Raw genomic sequence first — 18,680 nt, 5'->3', positions numbered from 1 at the left:
TGCTAATTGCTGGATTTGCTTTTGTTTTATTGGACATTTTATGTTTCTCAGAAGATAATTTTAGAAATTTATGTTTAATTATTAGTACAGTAAATAAGTCATAAGCTTAAAGTTAAATCTGAATAAAAGTGAAAATGAAAAATTTAAAAAATTTTCCCCTTTCTAAACAAAAGAATGAAAACTACCAAAATATTGATACACTATATTTTATGAAATAATAATAAACTCAAACGAAAGAGAAATTTCATTTTTATATTTGAAGGTTTCATGACAACAATCGAGAATTAAGTTGTAGTATTTTACTAATGAATAAGAGATAGATAGAAACAAAATTGTTTCTTTTCTAAAGTCAATTTTTTCAATTGTGAATAATTGCATAAAATCATATATTTAACCTTTTAACTGTCATGTCCGAAATAATCTTGGGTAACAGTACTGGTGCTCCAAAATGTCACGTTTGAGTATTACTCGGGGTAATTTTTTTTTTTAGTGCATCATATTGTTATATCTGAATATATATCCACGTTTATTTTGGCTTCATCTCTTTGTCACACCCGAATCTATCTCGGGAAAAGATAATTTCGATGCAATTTAGAACAATAGATTACAACATTTTACTGAAAGTTTCAAAGGACAGAGGTTAATGTTCAAAGTGTGGGGCACTTTTTTGGTTGCAAAATGGCGCCCAGTTCATTGGAACGTTATATAGATGATTTTTTTTAAAATAAAATTAAATAAAAAAAAAATTTTTAAATTTTTACAAGATAAAACTATAAGTGAACTTTACCATTGCCAAGCTGAATGGCAGCCACCTCAAGCAAATATGCAATGGCTACAAAACCGTAAAATTTTTATGCATGTCATTCAAAATATCAATTTTTAACTACTAAGTATATTTTGCTTTGTACTAAACATTTGATTTATGCAATAAGAAAAATTGACAATTTATGTACCCAAATCATCAAAATAACTTGACAGATAAAAGGTTTATTTTTTTTAATTGTATTGTTCTTGATTAAAATGGAAGTAGAACCGTCAGTCTATATTATTGTTGCACAAACAATTTTTAATGAAATTAATAAATATTTTGGATTTTATGCATTTCATTTACTTAGTTCAAATATTATCAAGACATTAACGAATTGAGTCTTTCTCTGCTACATTTTCAGGCTTTATCTGATGAAAGATTTGCTGATCTCCAACTGAAGATTGGTTTAGTTATCCACAAAGATGCTCGTTGGGAGAAAGGTGTTCTCAATATGCACATGCAAAAATGTTTTGCTGTTAAAGTAAATTGTTGAACNAATTTTTTTTTTTTTTTTGGTTTACAAATGTTTCTAACTTTTTATTTAACATAGAACTTTAAAAAAAATAGTTTTATAACTACAGATTCAATTTTAGAAAACTGATTTTACTTTTTTTTTATTGACTCTTAATTGAAACTGGCCATTAAAATTTAAATCTTACAGTTTCTTTTTTTATGAGCTTAAACAGGGAAAACCGGGAAAATACAGGGAATTTCAAAATCACTTAAAATAACAGGGAAAATGCAGGGAATTTTGTTTCTTATTTTTGCCTTTCAAAAAAGGGTGACCACTCAAAGCGTAATCTATGAGATATTTAACCATGATGATATTTCAGCCATACTAAACTGTTTCATTTATTATAGCATTATTTAAGTATGTTCAGCTGTTTTTCCAGCAAATAAAACTAATAAATATACTTAGCCCAATACAGCTCACACAAGAGCAGAGAAATTGTTGTGTTTTCTCTTAATATATTGTGTATAATATGTACAGGGAAATTTTTTGAGTGCAATCCTGTAACAGTGTGTGAGTTTTTGTTGTTTATTCAACTTTCTTGCTTTTCATTTAATATAGAAAATTATAAATTGTTTGAACATTTAAGGAAAGTTTGGCTTATAAATTAGGATTTATGATAGAGACTAGACAGTCTATTTCAATAATCATCTTTTACTTTCCTATCTTACTATTATGACAAATTACTGGACAATTAAAAGATGGTTAAAGTTGCTTGATTGTTCCACTATTTATTATGTTTGAGAAGTTTTTTAGCTTTTATTGGTAAAGAAATGTATAGTTTGCTTTTTGATCAGCATATTTCTTTGGTGTTGGGAGCTTACTCTGGTGAAGAGGATGCCATACTGTGGGGAGAAACTTTACTTCACAAATTCTCTTTCTCCTCAATAACTAATTTAAAGTAAAGAAAAAGTGAGTTCAGGACAAACCTAGAGTAAACCATAAAGTTTCAAATACTGGTAAGACATTTTTAAAATATCGAAATAAAAATTAAGCACTGGAAGATAATTTAGGGTTATGCTATGGAGAAGTTCTCTACCAATAATTTGTATGCATTTTGATATTTAGGAAAAAAAATTTCAGTGATTAAAACTTCATGACTTACTCTAAGTTTGTGTAAATTCACTTTTTCTTCACTTTGCATTTTAAATTAGTTATGGGGACAAAAGAAAATTTACAATGAAAAATTTCCCCTCCGGTATTGCGACCCCTTAAAGAGATACTAGACTTTTTGAGTGAAAATCTGAGAATTATTTTTACTTTAACTGCTATGAAATTTCTTGAGACATTGTTCGGCTTAATTTTGAAATGTATGGCAGTTTAAACGAATCCCAGTCCTACAAAAATGTAAAAAAGTACATAACAAGGAAAAAATATCAAAATTATTTCTCCCATTCTAAATATGAACAGAAATTCTTCATATCTTATCCAAAGGAACATAATAGGAATGTCACATAACACTCAAATCAGTTTTTGAATTAATACTCAAATCAATTTTGCTTTGTTCAATCTGTGCTTCAGAGAAAAATTTAACAAAAAAAAAACGAAAGAAACATTTTCTTTATGATTAGCTTAAATCATAATAAAAGTTCTGTCCTCATTATTTTAAGTCGTTATAGTAATCAAATTCTCCAGAAAATTAATAAAAAACTGAGTTAGAGAAACCAAATTGAAGAAGAAAAAAAAAGGTTTCGTATTGATAAAAATTGAAATTTTATGTTAATTAATTCAAAATTTATTCAATTTCTTTTAACGAATATTATAACAATTATTATATAATTGTTATAATATTCTTTAAATTAGGAGAAGTACATTCAGTAATAAATCATTCGAGGAACTAATGATTTATTACTGAATGTATTTCATCTTAAACCAGGTCGTACTGATTCTATATTTTTCTGTATTTGATAAACAGTCTATACTTGAATAAATCATAGTACTAGTGTTATTATTTTATTTTATTATCAATGTTGAACAGCAGACCCAATTTTTGAGTTTATGACTATCAATGTTCAACTTCGTAGCCTTGCAATTTTGAACAAAATAACAAGGCTACAATGTTCAACTCAGACACAAGGGTAGTCTTAGATCAAGCATAGGGACAAATCAGCCTTTTGTGAAGGACTTTTTGATAGAACTAACCCACGTGAAGAGGAAAACTGCTCAAGGTTAGCCTGGTGTCACATGGAAAACTAAGAAGATTCTAACCTAACTAAACATGAAGAGGATTCTAACCCATAATCCATCAAACAATGAGGATATGTCTGCACTGAGGTGGGTGCAAGCTGGATGCAAAATTCGTATTGACCAGCCATCCCTGTGATTTGCACTCGGTTCACCTCATTAGAAGGTGAAAGCTCTATCCCCTAGGCCACCACGGCACTAAAAAAATATGGAAACCATAAAAGTAGACTTGCTTTGAGAGTTCAAAAATTAATGCTGCAAGTCATTCACTCTTATCGAGTCTCGAGAATGGGTGCCTCTTTTTTAACATTCGAAGTATGTAGACTTTTATTTTCATCATCATATTTTTGTAGCTAATGAAGTTTTTATCATCAATTATACTGTGTTGCATTTGGATCATTATTTTGATAAGAATTTTCTGCTCATAGAAGTAAACATCTGTATTTTAATATTTTAACAGGGTTCATGTAGTCTTTAAGAATGTAAGGGAAGCTTTGCATTAATAATCTAATTATGAAGTTATGTTTAACTTTAAAATTGAAATTTTGAAACCAGATATTTGGGGTTAATAAAATTAAACATTGTGGTGAAAACATAAAAAAATACATTTCATCTTCACAGTTTTGCTACCACCATTTCAGTTTCTTAAAGACTTAACAAATTTCTTTCTTGATCTATAACCATCGTTGAACAGTAGACCGAATTTTCAGTTTACAACTGCCAATGTTCAACTCAGTATCCTTGTAATTTTGGATCAAGTATTCGGAGAAATATGCCTGCGCGAAGGACTTTTTAATTGAACTATCCTACATGGAGTTAAAAACCGTTCACAGTTAGTCTAACTGCAAGGGGAGTCAAATCTGTCTACCATTGTAGGATATTTTATATCAGCACTGTGGTCAGTGCAAGCTGGGTGCGGAATTTGAATTGACCAGCCATTGCCGTGATTCAAACTCAGTTCACCTCAGTGGGAGGGGAATGCTCTATCCCCTGAGCCACCATGACTTGCATTATAGTTTTATTTTATATTTCATATCCGTCGTTGAACAGCTGATCCAATTTTTGGGTTTACGACTTCGAATGTTCAACTCCGTAGCCTTGTAATTTTGAACCTATTCGGAAGACAAGGAAACTCCTGGATCAGTGCACCCAGAGATATTTATTGTTATGGGGACATGGAGGATTTTGTGACTTGACAGATTTAACGTGCAGCAGTCACCATTTACTACACGGAGAGTCTTCGGCCGGCGGGGATCGAACTCTTGGACATGGGCCCAGTGCCCTACCAACCAGGCTACCCCGGCCTTGCATTAAAGTTTATCAAATTTTGAAATACTTATTTATTTATTTTTTTGTTTTAAATATTTATTTTGAAAACATACTTCTTTTTCCAGCCTAATATTAATGGCCTACTTGATGTGGCTCGAAGGGCTTATTGCGAATCAGTGAATGATGTTTCAGGTAAAAAAAAAAAATTCTCAACATAATTATGAACTTAATTTCTCTTAACACAGTTGGCAGCCCTAACAATTTGAAATTTATTGTTAAACTTTTTTTAAGTAAATGAAAAAGGAAAAGATTGCTTACAGTTTATAGTGTATGCCTGTTATAAAGTGACTGAGCATTTGTGATATTCCCTTATCTTCACTTTTTAATAACCTTATTTATTATGAAACAGTTAAATAATTTTAAAATTATTTCTAATTTATACAAAAAGTATATGTATATAGACGTCCGTCGTGAAATGTCTGTAAAAATTGATGAGCCATAAATTTTTAGTAGCAAGTACATTCAGGGTGGCCACCCACCTGGAAAACCTTGAAAACCTTTATTTATATTATAACTTAAAATTGATCAATGAAGTTTTAATATACTTTTTTAATTTAATTTTATTTATTTATTTGAGGTAAGCATCTCAGTTTTAATTTTTTTTAGTAACAATTTAATTTCATTTAGAACATTTTAAATCAATCATTTTGCTTAGAGCTTGAAACATTTGTGTATTTAGAGAAAAAATAATTTCAGAACATTCTGTAGTTGTTTATTTTTTTTTTTTTTTGAGTAAAGAAAAAAGAAACAATTTTGTGAAAAAATATTAAACCTACTTGCATAGCAAACTACAACAATAACTCACATCCTATACAATTTTTAGGTTAATGGGATAAAAATTATTAGTTAGTTATTGGGCCTGTAATTGGTCAATGAAACTGGAGAGACTTAAAAAGAGATACAAATTTATTCTAGAATTCATGTTAAATTTTTTTCCGAAAAATTTGGCCCATCTTTTAAGCTACAACCGGACATATGCTCTTTCTTGTTCACTGCTATGCCACTAAATAGAAGTAAAAGTCATATTGATAAATATTGTCTGCTACAAAAAGATTATTTAATTTGATGCAGACAATAAATAAAGCTATTATTATCATTTTTCCTGTGCCCAGAAAATTTTTTTATAGGCTTATAATACAGTAAAAAATTGTTTTTTCCCCCTTTTTAATGTACAGTGATTATTTTATTTTCAATAGAATTTTTTTTATTGTATATAAAAATAGTGAATTTTTTCCCATTTTAAAAATTATTAAATTTAAGAAAATATTGCTTAAATGGGAATTTTATTTATATTGTTAATATATGTTGCATAGTTAAAATATGTGATTTTTCAACTAACTTTCATGATATGGACATTGTTATAAAACATATTAATCTGATCATTCCTACTGGAAATCAAAGACAATTTAAATTTAAAGAAGCTATTTAATTAAAAAATAATATTTATAGCATTAAGATTAAAATTGTATAAGTAATTTTCAGTCATTTGGATTAAATTAGCATAAAGTAATTTTCAGTCATAATAATGGTTATCATTAACTTAAATTTCTATCTAATCTGCGAAATGTTCCTTTGACACTGAAGTAAACAATTTCAAATTAATTATGCATCATATTTCACAGACAACTGCATAGAATTTTTCAATTAAATGTCAGCTTCAAAATTCAGTCACGTTTACATTTAAATTACAAACAAATTCACAAAGTTTAGACAATTTGTAAATGAGTAATCATTTTTTGCTTTCTCGCGATTCACATCCGACAGCAACAATTTAATCCATTTAATTTGAACTTATAATAATCAGTTTTTAGAAAACAAATTGTTTTTCGTTAGGTTGTAATATATTAAATATTAAATGATTATAAACTTTTGTTTCATAAGATAGTTTTTCTAAGAAATTAATATAAATTTTTTTCCGGCACCATGGAATTGCCCAGATGTAAAAACAAAATCAATTAAATCATCTAAGCTAGGAAACCATGTTAGATTGGAATTCCTAATATATTTTAATTTTCATTAAGAAAGGAAAAAAAAAAGAATAAAAGTTAAAGAATTTCATCTAGTTTTTTTTTCTCTATAGAATATTCAACAAGAAATTGAAAAATTTTCCTTTACAAATACCGAATACGTTTTCAAATAATAGTGCTAATTTGAAACAAACAACATTATTTAAACATTTGACTTACGATATTGGTTTAAAGAAAATTATTTCAATGAATTTTATAAAGAGCATTGTTTGTGTAAAATGGAGTAGGAAATGGCTCTATATTGAAATAAATATAAAAATATATTAGTTTCTAATCACCTGGAATTATTTTCTTTTGCTTAATAAAAATATATTAAGCAGTACTTATCTAAGGTTGTTTTGAGTCATTGCTATTTGGTACATTTTGTGCAAAAACTATTTAACACTTAAGGAAAAAAAAAAAAAGATTATTAATTAAAAGTGTTATTTTCTGCAAGCTAAACATATTGTTTCCTCCACATCTATTCAAGATGATATATTAAAAAAAATAACATTTTAAATGAAATACTACACTTTAGCAGGGGGAAAAAAGCACGCTGACCTGGAAATTTCAAAAATTTTACTGGAAAAGTCAGGGAAATTAAACCTGATTTGAGTGGCCACCCTGACATTTTTTTAAAACTTTTTATGTGAAATATTTGGTTTGAGAATTAAGCTTCATTGATATTTTTCCCCATCTCGCCTATGTTTTCCATAATCATCAGAATAAAAATCCTATTGTATCTTATTTTTACACTGTAGCGCAGTGTTTCCCAAACTTTTTTTAACCCCGGCCTGGAGCAATGGAGGGCATGGTTAGACCTATGCGGTGCAAGGCTATTTATTTAGGAATTTTCCTTCGAAATTTCTCAGATACCTGAGGTCCAGAAAGTTTTAACACACTGGCATTCCAATTTATAAATTTGCATAAGAAACTCATTATATTGAGCCTTTTGTGTAACTGCAAATTCTTAGATAATATACGTATTTAATTATAAAAGCATAATATTTTGAAATTAAGCATAAATTTTTTATATTTCCTTCAAAAGATATCAGCATATTTTATTATGTTGTAATAAGTATTATTATGTATTTCATTTTTATCCATGAATGCATTTAATAAAATTTTGAATTTAGAAAGAAGAAAAAAAACTATAGTAATGGGGGTGGTGCTAATATTTTTACTGGCTACCAGAAATTTTTGCTTCCTACCAAGATTTTTCCAACTCTTGGAGCCCTGTGTGTGTTTATATATACTATATTTATAACGGTCGTTGAACAGCAGACCCAATTTAGAGTTAAGGGCTAACAATGCTCAACTCCATGGCCTTATAATTTTGAACCCAATATAGAGGACAAGGGAGCTCTTGGATCAAGCAGTGGGAGAAATTTGCCTTTGTGGAGGACTTTTTGATTGAACTAACTCACATTTGCATGACATGGAGAGGAAAACCACGAAAACTTTCCTCAGTTAGCCTGACAGTAAGGGGACTGTAATCCATGATTGGTCTACAACCAAGGATATTTTTCGTCAGCACTGTGCAGAATTTGTATCGTCCAGCCATGCCTGGGATTCAAACCTGGTTTACCTCATTGAGAGGCGTGCACTCTATCCCCTGAGCCACCATTGGTTCATATATATATATATAAGTTCAAAATGTGGAGAAAACAAGGGGAAAATTACAGAACAATGAAAAAAAGAAAAATAATAATAAAAATAACAAGAAACTGACGGGGGGGGGGATTCCAAAAAAAAAGAATAAAAAATTTTTCAAAACAATTTAGTTGTTCTGTAATTTTTCCCTTGTTTTCTCTGCATTTTGAACTTATTTTATGAGTTCTATTTACTTGCAGCTTATGCGCAATAAATAAAAATTGTTTTTCCTAATTTTCTTCGTGTTTTTTTTTTTTTTGGTATTTATTTATTATGCTATATATATATGTATATATATATCGATAGATAGATATATTCTGTCACTGAAGTAAAATTCTTTCCTTTCAGATATTGTGCAGCAACTAGAGGCCCAGTATAGCCTACCCTTACAAGTTGGATACAATTCTCTAAGAGGGTTTTTTATTCAAATACCTCTAAAAAATTTTCCTGCTTCAAAAGAATTGCCAACAATTTTCCTGAAAGTTAATAAATATAAAAACTATATTACATGCACTACTGAAGATTTGGTAAGATTTTTTTTCTTCTTTTATGTGCATTTCAAGTTTTAGAATTCTGAATTTGTGCATACTACTTTGGATTTAAAATTGAAATTATAGATTTGTTTTTAAAATTATTGATTCAAGATTTAAACTATAGATAACTTTATAAATATAGTTATCAATTACTAACTCAATCCTGATTCTCAATTGAATTTTAAAAAAATTTATGTATCATACATCATTTCAACATTTAAAATACTCAAGTAACTCGATTGTCTGCTTTCCAGTTTATCTGCAGTCCATTATTTGACAAAATCCTAATTGTATAAAACTCTATTAGTATTTTGTTCAGAAGAAATTTTGTTTCCCAATACTTTACCTTGGAGAGATTTTGTCGTCCAATGCTTTATCGGTGTGAGATCCCATCTTATGATGCTGTTGAAGTTCTATGTCTTCATACTTTTTTTCTCTGTTAAATTCTACCACATGTGATTTTTTTTTCTCTCCAGGGAAATATTTTTTCAACCCTTTATGCATTGTCTACTTAATATTTTATTTGGAGAAAATCTGTTCCATAGTATCTCGTCTGCATGAGAATGATACTTTGTGAGGTGGTGGTTCCATCCTTTGTCATTGTGTCAAATTAAAATTTATCCCGTGATATTTTTTCTTCTTAAGATTTTCTCCTACTTTTTGTTTGGATAAGATTCTATTCCACTACAAGTCTGCCCTATCAGATTTTATTTTCATAATGTTCTATCTCGTTGTAATTCTCTCCCTTGTTATTTTATAACGCAAAAGTCTGTTCCATGTTATTTTGTTTATATGAGAATCTATATCACAGTGTTTCACGGTGTGTAGTGTTTTTAAAAAGTGCATTTTGCAAGATATTCTCAATTTCAGGCTTCATTTTCCACCCTCTGATATGGAACCAAAGAACCTCTTGATATTTTTCTAATGACTAATATGATCAAAAAAGGGGTTCTTTTATCGTGATCATGTAAAGTCTTTGAAAGTTATTTTGCATTTGTTTAATGTATATAAGGCTTAAAAATATTTTCTGAGTGCTTAGAAAGTACTTAAAGAGGCTTATTTTTTGTTGAAAAATTTGACTACGCTCCCTGTGCTTGGCCTCGCTTAGATTCTGCCTCATGTTAGTTTTTATTTATTTTTTTATCCTTTTATATTTTGTCAGCTCTACTTTTTTTTCCAATTAACGTATGTTATTAAAAATGGTAATTATAAATAGATATCTGTATTTTTAATGCAAAACATATGTAAGGGATATTGTTTAATTATCTGCAATGATTTTTATATTACTCTTTTGGATTACTACTGAGTTACACAAATTATCAAGTGTTAACTGTATATGAGACTATATTAATAACTGATTTGTTTTATAAAATTGGTTGTTTTAAAAAAATTTTATAGGGCAACATTTCTGCCAATAATTCAATATTTTAAGAATGGATTTAATGCAATCCTATATAATTCCAAATTTTTCCTACTTAATAAATAAAAATCAATCAATTGTATAGTCAAAAAAGTTTCAGAAGAAACTACAAAACATGACTAAAATGTTGTATTATGCATATGTTTAATAGTATTACATGCTGTGCTTTTAGCAACAAAATTTAGGGCATACATTATTTAATGCTTTTTTCTGTGAGTGAACATAAATTTATAAACTTATAAGACTCATTTTTTTTCTCATTATAACTCATTTTTTTGCTTTCCGAATAAATACTAGTTATTTAAAATTCCTGATTGTTACTTAAATCCTCCTCAGTAGACTTATTCATAACAAATTATAGTTTTGATACAATGTAATTTCATTTCTTATTTAATCTTCTATGTGTTGTACGTATGTATTACAATGTATACTCACATAAATATTATTAATATGCGTTTAATTATTAAGAAGTTTTTTTGAATTTACATGAAAATATTGCTAATGACATATTGAAATTATATTAATTTTTTTCAGATTAAATTGAATGGTGAGCAATATCAAAGCTATTCAGTAAACTTTTAATATTCTTTTTTTAGTTTTCTCTTTAATTATATTCACTATTACTTCTTTAATTATTCTTGTCATTATGTTAACTTACATTATTTTTACTTTTGTAATTTTTTTCCCTTATTTTCACTTCAGTTATCCTTGTCTTTTTTCTTGTTTCTTTTTTTTTATTTTACTTTTTTTATANTTTTTTTTTTTTTTTTTTTTTTTAATTATCCTTTTTTATCATTCTTTTTCCTTGTTTTATTCTAATTATTCGTATTTACTTGTATCATTTAAAAAATAGCATTACTTCCCCATTAATTGTACTGATATTAGTAATTTTTTCTTGTTTTACTTTTAATTATTCTTAAATCCTTATAGTATTTGGATATTTTATTGATAAATTTATAATTTCCTAGTTTCATTCAAATTAATTATTATTCCTATTTCTGTTACTATCATTCCAAGATTCACTTGAAAACTTGCATTAATTTCCTTTTAATTTACTAGTATTTTGTAATTTTTTATGAAACTGTTTAAAAGAAACATTTTTTCTAATAATAAATTTAAATTTCTGTCCATTTTTTAAAAAATTTTTTAATTAATAATTGTAACTAAAAGTTTTGAAAGTGATTTGTTTAAAAGTTGTGTTTGTGTGTTGCCAAGCTCCGGCAACCAAAGACACACACTGACAATTTCATCCGTTAATCGAGAATCTCGTTCCAACCGAGGATATCCTCAGTTAGATATTGGTATTTTCGGATTCAGAGGGTCTTAAAATGGTCCCAGAAAACTTTTTAGCAAAATCTAATTTTATCCTCGGTTTGCACCTTTTATCAACACTGTGTATAGAGGCCAAAGTTTGTATTCAAAAACCAAGTCTCTATTGCTTGATAAAACCACACATTCAGCAGGGACCTTCATTTGCACAAAGAAACCGCCGACTCGGAGACACACACAGTCTTTTTCATATTTTATTAACAATAATGAAACAAATTAAGGAAATGCTTAAAACGTATTTATATTAAATGTTCCACTTTCTAAAAAATGTAACTAAAAGAATTTTTAATGTAAAAAATTTAAATTAATTAGCTTTACCTTTTTCATCTAGGCGAAACAATTTTACATAACTGATTGATGATTTGTCAATTGTTGATCTGAATATTTGTATACAAATATTAAAAATTGAAACAAAATTTTCCAGGGAAAATATGTGAAATGAACAAAATATTATGTTCCGATTTTTTCTTAATATTTCTTCATTCTTTTGTTATCTTCCTTTTTTATTTTATTATTATTTTATTCTGATAATAACACTTTTGCCATGATATTGTTTTATTTACCAAGTGTGTCACTTAAAAAAAGATCTTGTGAAAAGATTTAGGATAGATTAATTAAAATGTGAAAATATCTAATGAGGTATTCAAACACCTTTATGATGATGTATTTTTACTTTTAAAAGATTATTCTTTTAGAATTCATTTTGTCATAATATTTTAACTCACCTTTTTAACATTTTAGATCGTATTCAGGAATCTTTGCATGAAATTTATCTCATGAGTGACTTGTAAGTTTAAATTAATTTATGCATTAGTTGTGTACATTCATGGAAACGTTACTTTTAAAAAGAAATGAGTAAAAAAGACTAGTACTTTAAAACAAAAATGAATTTAAAAGTAACTATTAAAAAGTACAAGTACAAACAAAAAAGTAACAATTCCTCAAAATATTTTGAGGAAATCGAAAATTCCAAAAAAAATTTTATACACCCAGAGAAAATTCATGAAGGACAGAGTCTTAAAGTAGATGAAGCACTGATGTCAGGATAATTACAGACTTCAAATACTTAAAAGTTGAACTATCTAAATAATACATGCATTATAATTAGTTTATAGTATTTCAATGCACATTTTTATAAATTTATGAATTTAAAAAAAAAAAAATTTAAAGAAAAAAATTTTTTTGCACAGAATTTTAAAAAAAAAAATTTTTTTTGAAATTTTTGTCTCAAATATTGTATTTTTTACTTTTGTTACAAGTAACGAAAGTAAAGGTATTGCCATGTATGGTAATGTATAGATATTTATAAAATATCTTCCTACCAATTATAGTTATTATGTATTCCTTAGCTTTTTAACTTCCTTTATTTTATAAATGTATAATGGTTTTTATTTATTTTCAGAAAAAGTTGATGTAAATATTTCTATTCCATTAATTTCTCAATGTAACTGCTAATTTTTTATTTGATTTTTGAATGAAGTTATTATTTGAAGTTATATATCTACATATCAAAATCTCTTTAATCTTTCCTTCATTTTAGCATTAAAATGTTTCTGTTACAGGAATGTATTTAATTATTGTATTTGGGTAATTGGTTTTAAACTCGTGATTGGCTTCAATTTAATCAGTGTTCTCTTTTGATAAATCATGTTTCTGTTGTTGTTGTGTCCAATCCTTCAGGATCTAGCGACAGCTAGATCAAATCCAAGAGACCGTGGACCCTAGCAAAATCAAGCACCAGAAGTGGTCTATCACGGATATCCGCAAGAGCGAGCCCCAAGCAGTCGAGGATATGATCGGGGGAGGTCGGCATCAGATGGCACTTGGTGCACGTTGGGTAGACTTAATCATGTTTCTAAGAGTATAATATAGAATACTTCATGTTAACTTCACCTTTCATATAACAGGGTTCCCACAGTACTTGAAAGTCCTTGAATTTTGTTGAAAGAAAATCAGGGCCCTGAAAAGTCCTTGAATTCTGCCATAGGGCACTTGAAAAGTACTTGATTTTTTAGGAATTAAAATAATACTAATCTTTCTTACAAAAAAACAGTAATAAAATAATAAATAAATTTCAAGGAAAATTATAGAAATTCTGATAGATACAATTTTTAATGCTTCAGTGAAAAAAGGTTTTGTAGTCATAGTTTTCAAATGATATATAGTGTTTAATCAATTTAGAAATACGTTCAATGTGTTAACTTCGTTATTATGACAGGTTAATATTGTTATCCTATTTGTTCTTTTAATTTACGCATGAAAGGTAATTAATTTTTTATCATTTGTAACCAAATGTTTAACATTTAGTTTTTACTGCTAATAAATAAATTATAGTTCTACAGGTTTCATTTTTTATGAATAAACATTGTGATTCACATTAAATTGATTCTTGATTTATGGTTTGGAATTCATATAAAATGTTCTATGAATTGCGATTTAAATGAAGGTGATTTGTGAGTCACATATTGAATATTACTTTAAAGTAATTTGCAAATTACTCATCAGGATTCACACACCATGATTCCAATTAAAGTTATTTCTGAATCATATAACGTGATACATATTCAAGTAATTTTAGAATCATGCCTAGCAATTTTCATTCTAGTAGTTTACAAATCACGCATTGTGATTCACAAAAGAGAGATTTGAAAATTATCACTTGCAATTCTCATCAAAATGATTTAAGAATCACTCATAGCTATTCTATATTAAGCACCTTTCGATTCACAAATTGCAATTTACATCATAATGATTACAATTCACATGAAAACTATTTTCTAATCACGCAACAGAATTCATATTGAAGTGACTTATGTATCACACATTGTGATTTACGTCTTGTTAGTTCGTGCGTTTTGTATCATTTGTTATTCATATTGATCCGATTTAAGAAACATAAACCACAATTCAATTTCAATTTACAAATCGTGCATCGTGATACGTAATTTATGTAATCTTTGAGACTTACTTCACCTTTCTTATAATTTTGATTTACATATAGTATATCTAGATTTGTATAAATGCAATTTAAAAATTTTGCTTAATGAAAATTACGCGTATTCACCTCATTTTAAAAATCACGCTTCTCATTTTATGGATATATATATTTTAAAGAGAATAAAGCTTGGTAAGTCTTAGTTTTCTGTAAAATGTTGTTCTACAATAGATTTTAATATGTTCAAAATACATTACTCATTTTCTGAAGTAACAAAATAGATAATTTGTTATTAAAATTGAAACAGATATGTTAAATAGATATTGTTATTTGATCTAATTATATACATTTCCTGTAACCTAAAATTTGATCTAACATATTAAATAAAAGTAATTATATTTTAATAACCGTGCAATTACACAAACTTTATCAATTATTTACTATGCTTTGTAATATGCATTATCCATTCACTCAATTTCATTAATTCTAATTCACTTCATTAAATTTTTCAAGAAAAGTTTCACTAATGCTAGTTTTTAAATGTTGGCTAGTATCCTAAGTCAATTGGAGTTTTTTTATTTTTAGTCAATTGGAATTTTTCAAAGTGATTTGAAAACAGCAATGTAACTATCAACCATTTGTATTATTGGATGATAAATTTAATAAATAATTTTTTTTGTTGTCAAATAAGCATTGTGCTTTAAAAATATACAATTTCTGCCTCGACGTAGTTGTAAAATCTAATTGATATGTTTAGCATATATTTGTAATACCGAATAGGTCCTTGAAAGTCATTGAAAAGTCCTTGATTTTTTTTTTTAAAAATTGAGTGGAAACTCTGTATAAAACACTTCACACTTTAATATAAAAAAATTCATGCTTAGTCTAACAATTGCTTTAAAAATATATAGTTGCCTACATACAAATGTATTTGAAGTTCATGTTAAGGAATAAGTATTTACTCAAAGTATTTGCAAATACATGAACTTCTTTTCTGAAAATTGTTTCCACTGATTAGTAAAGTGGCATTATGCTTTTGAATCTGTATTTCTTTCTTGCTTTAATTTTAATTTTTGCTAATTTTAATTTTTGAAGTTGAATATTTATTTTATTTAGAATCATAAATGAAGTTTTAAATGAAATTCGAGATCACATTGGTTGTCTATACAATTTGACTGAGGCTGTATCATCCATTGATTTCCTTTTGTCCCTTGCTCATGTTTGCACTCTTTCTGATCATGGTAATAATTTAATCTTTTAAAATAATTTTTACTTTATCTTTTATTCTATTGAAAAAAAATTTATATAATTGATATATATATTAAAATAAAAAAATATATATAGAATAAAATAAAAAAGTTATTCCATATGCTAGCACTCATTAATTTCAATACATTGTTTTAGAAGTGATAAACTCTCCTAGGAGTATAATCTTTGATATTTAACATATTTAATTGTGTATATTTAATTTAATTGCAAGGAAACATATTTAATTGTGTAATTTAACAGTCATAGTCTTAAAACTAGAATTCATGATTTTTTAAAAAAATGTTTTTAAAATATCATATTTTTTTGGTTTAAATCGGATTTATTTTATTTAAATCAGATTTTTTTTTTTGTTTTTTATTCAAATACATTTTAAGAACTTTAATTTATGATTTAAAAAAACTTTATAAGGGTTTAATCAAAATTAAATTAATATTAAAACAATATGTTAGAAGCTCTAACGTACTAAAATAGTTTTTCATTATAATACTTAGCTTTGAATGCATAGCAACCATTTTTAAAACAAATGCATAATTGAAATTTGAAAACTAGATGAAATAGAGAATTTAATGAATACTTCAGGGGTCTGTCTAGGTTTTCTGAAAGGTGCNAAATCAGATTTTTTTGATTTTTATTCAAATACATTTTAAGAACTTTAATTTATGATTTAAAAAAACTTTATAAGGGTTTAATCAAAATTAAATTAATATTAAAACAATATGTTAGAAGCTCTAACGTACTAAAATAGTTTTTCATTATAATACTTAGCTTTGAATGCATAGCAACCATTTTTAAAACAAATGCATAATTGAAATTTGAAAACTAGATGAAATAGAGAATTTAATGAATACTTCAGGGGTCTGTCTAGGTTTTCTGAAAGGTGCTTATTTCGTGAAAATTTAGACACAATTTGTGAAAATTAAAAATAATGCTAAAAAATCAACACAAAAATATGGATTTATCATTTCTTATTAGACACAAAAATAGAATTTCAAGACAAAGTATTTTGTGAAACTACCGTTTTCACCTAAGTTGAATTTGTGAAGCTACTACTAAGCGGTAGCAAATTTGGCTTGGGTAGATTCTTTAAATATTAAAACAAAGTTTCAATTAGCAAAGTATAGTTTTAATTTAAAATTGTGATTTTTTCGTCTTGATTTTTAATATGACGAAATAAATGTAACAGATTGTGTTTTTAAATGTAGTCATTCATCAAAATATATATATATATTTAATCGATATATTTTTATATTAAAATATTCATTTTTAATCCTATATAAAAAAATAGATAAGATATGCTAAAAAAAAATTTTTTTTAAAAATCTATGTACTCATTGGAATTTCTTTTTCTTCACAAAATTTCTTTATAGAAAATCTGATAATGTCAAAGATACTGTAAACATATTATGAGAAAAAATACCATTTAATAACTCTACTGCTTCAAATAGAGTTTGAAAGGGAAGAATGACACTATATCAGGAAAAAAATATCTGAATTCATTAGCCTTTTTATTTCTTCCTATTTTTGGCTTATTAGGGTAATTTCTTTTTAATATAACCTCAAGCTTTAAAAATATACATTTTCCACCAATGAAATATGATGTAGATTTTAATTCCATGCTTTTTCAATCAAAAGGTGGAATTTTAATTAACATTATTTGAATTTTTTTTTTTGAAAAAAAATTCATTTTTATTAATTTCTTTCTACAGCTATGCAAGTCTACATGAGGACAGCATTAAATGTGTACTTTAATCTGTACTTTCAATCTCAAGAATCAAACGTTTTTTTAAAAATGTAATTTCAAATGTGTTGGAATTTAACACACACCAAGAAAGAAAGTACTTCTGCTAACTAAAATTAATGAACACAGCAATTTATTTAAAATAAATTTTAAAACTAAGAAAAGAAAATAGTAAAAGTATCAATAATTTAAAACACTGTTTTTTAACTTTGTAAACTAATATATATATATTAAAAAAAATCAGTTGATTTAAATCAACAAACCCTGCTTAAAACATTTTATACTTCCTTTTAAGGCACCGCATTTTAGTTCTAAAACAAATATATATTTTGGAAAGACCTACTTTAATTAGGTAGTTAAAATGAGAAAAAAAGGGATGATAAGGGAAGAGCAAAGAAAAATTTCAACCAATGCAAAAAAGAAGAAGAAAGTAGGAGAAAAAAATTAGGAGAAAATCATGCCTGAAATAGTGGGGGGGGGGGGTTTTNTAGTGGGGGGGGGGGATTTTCTCCCTCAATTATAAAAATAAAGACTCAATAAAATTATTTCCTTTTCCCCTATTTCTTCCTTTGCCTATTTTGTCTTTGTTTTTACCCTTTCTCCTACCTTTTATTGGTTAAAATTTCTTGCTCATTCTTTATCATCCTTTGCAAGGATACAAGTCCTTTCCATAACAGTTAGCTGTTTTCATTTTGTAATATGATAGAAGAGTTGGTTTGAATTATTAAGACTTTTATATGTTCTAATCAATTACCTATTGTTAGTTTGAATAAAAACTTTCAAATGTTTTCATTCTTTCTTTTTACCTGATGAAGGATGCATGTCCTTTCCATAACAAGTAGCTGTTTTTATTTTATGGTAGCTCTATGATTTTTATTCTATGGTACAGGTTTTAATGGCCCAGAGTTTTTTATATGTTCCAATCAATTACCTATTCTAAGTATAAATAAAAACTTTCAAATGTT

The 18,680-nt window shown here is 27.0% G+C and overlaps 1 protein-coding gene across 1 annotated transcript in view; it reads left to right on the top strand.

Moving 5' to 3' along the window:
• The window catches only part of LOC107449754 (mutS protein homolog 4), a 50,144-nt gene that overhangs the window by 13,420 nt on the left and 18,044 nt on the right, over positions 1-18,680 (top strand). Inside the window, exons 9-11 of the mRNA XM_071178069.1 lie at positions 1,170-1,289; positions 4,898-4,964; positions 8,840-9,018. Coding sequence (XP_071034170.1) covers positions 1,170-1,289; positions 4,898-4,964; positions 8,840-9,018 — 366 coding nt within the window. The remainder of the gene's footprint in view (positions 1-1,169; positions 1,290-4,897; positions 4,965-8,839; positions 9,019-18,680) is intronic.

This window comes from Parasteatoda tepidariorum, chromosome 2 (assembly GCF_043381705.1).
Source record: "Parasteatoda tepidariorum isolate YZ-2023 chromosome 2, CAS_Ptep_4.0, whole genome shotgun sequence".
Taxonomy (NCBI): Eukaryota; Metazoa; Arthropoda; class Arachnida; order Araneae; family Theridiidae; genus Parasteatoda; species Parasteatoda tepidariorum.
Note: the sequence above shows the minus strand (reverse complement) of the source record. Positions and strands in the feature narration are given on the sequence as shown.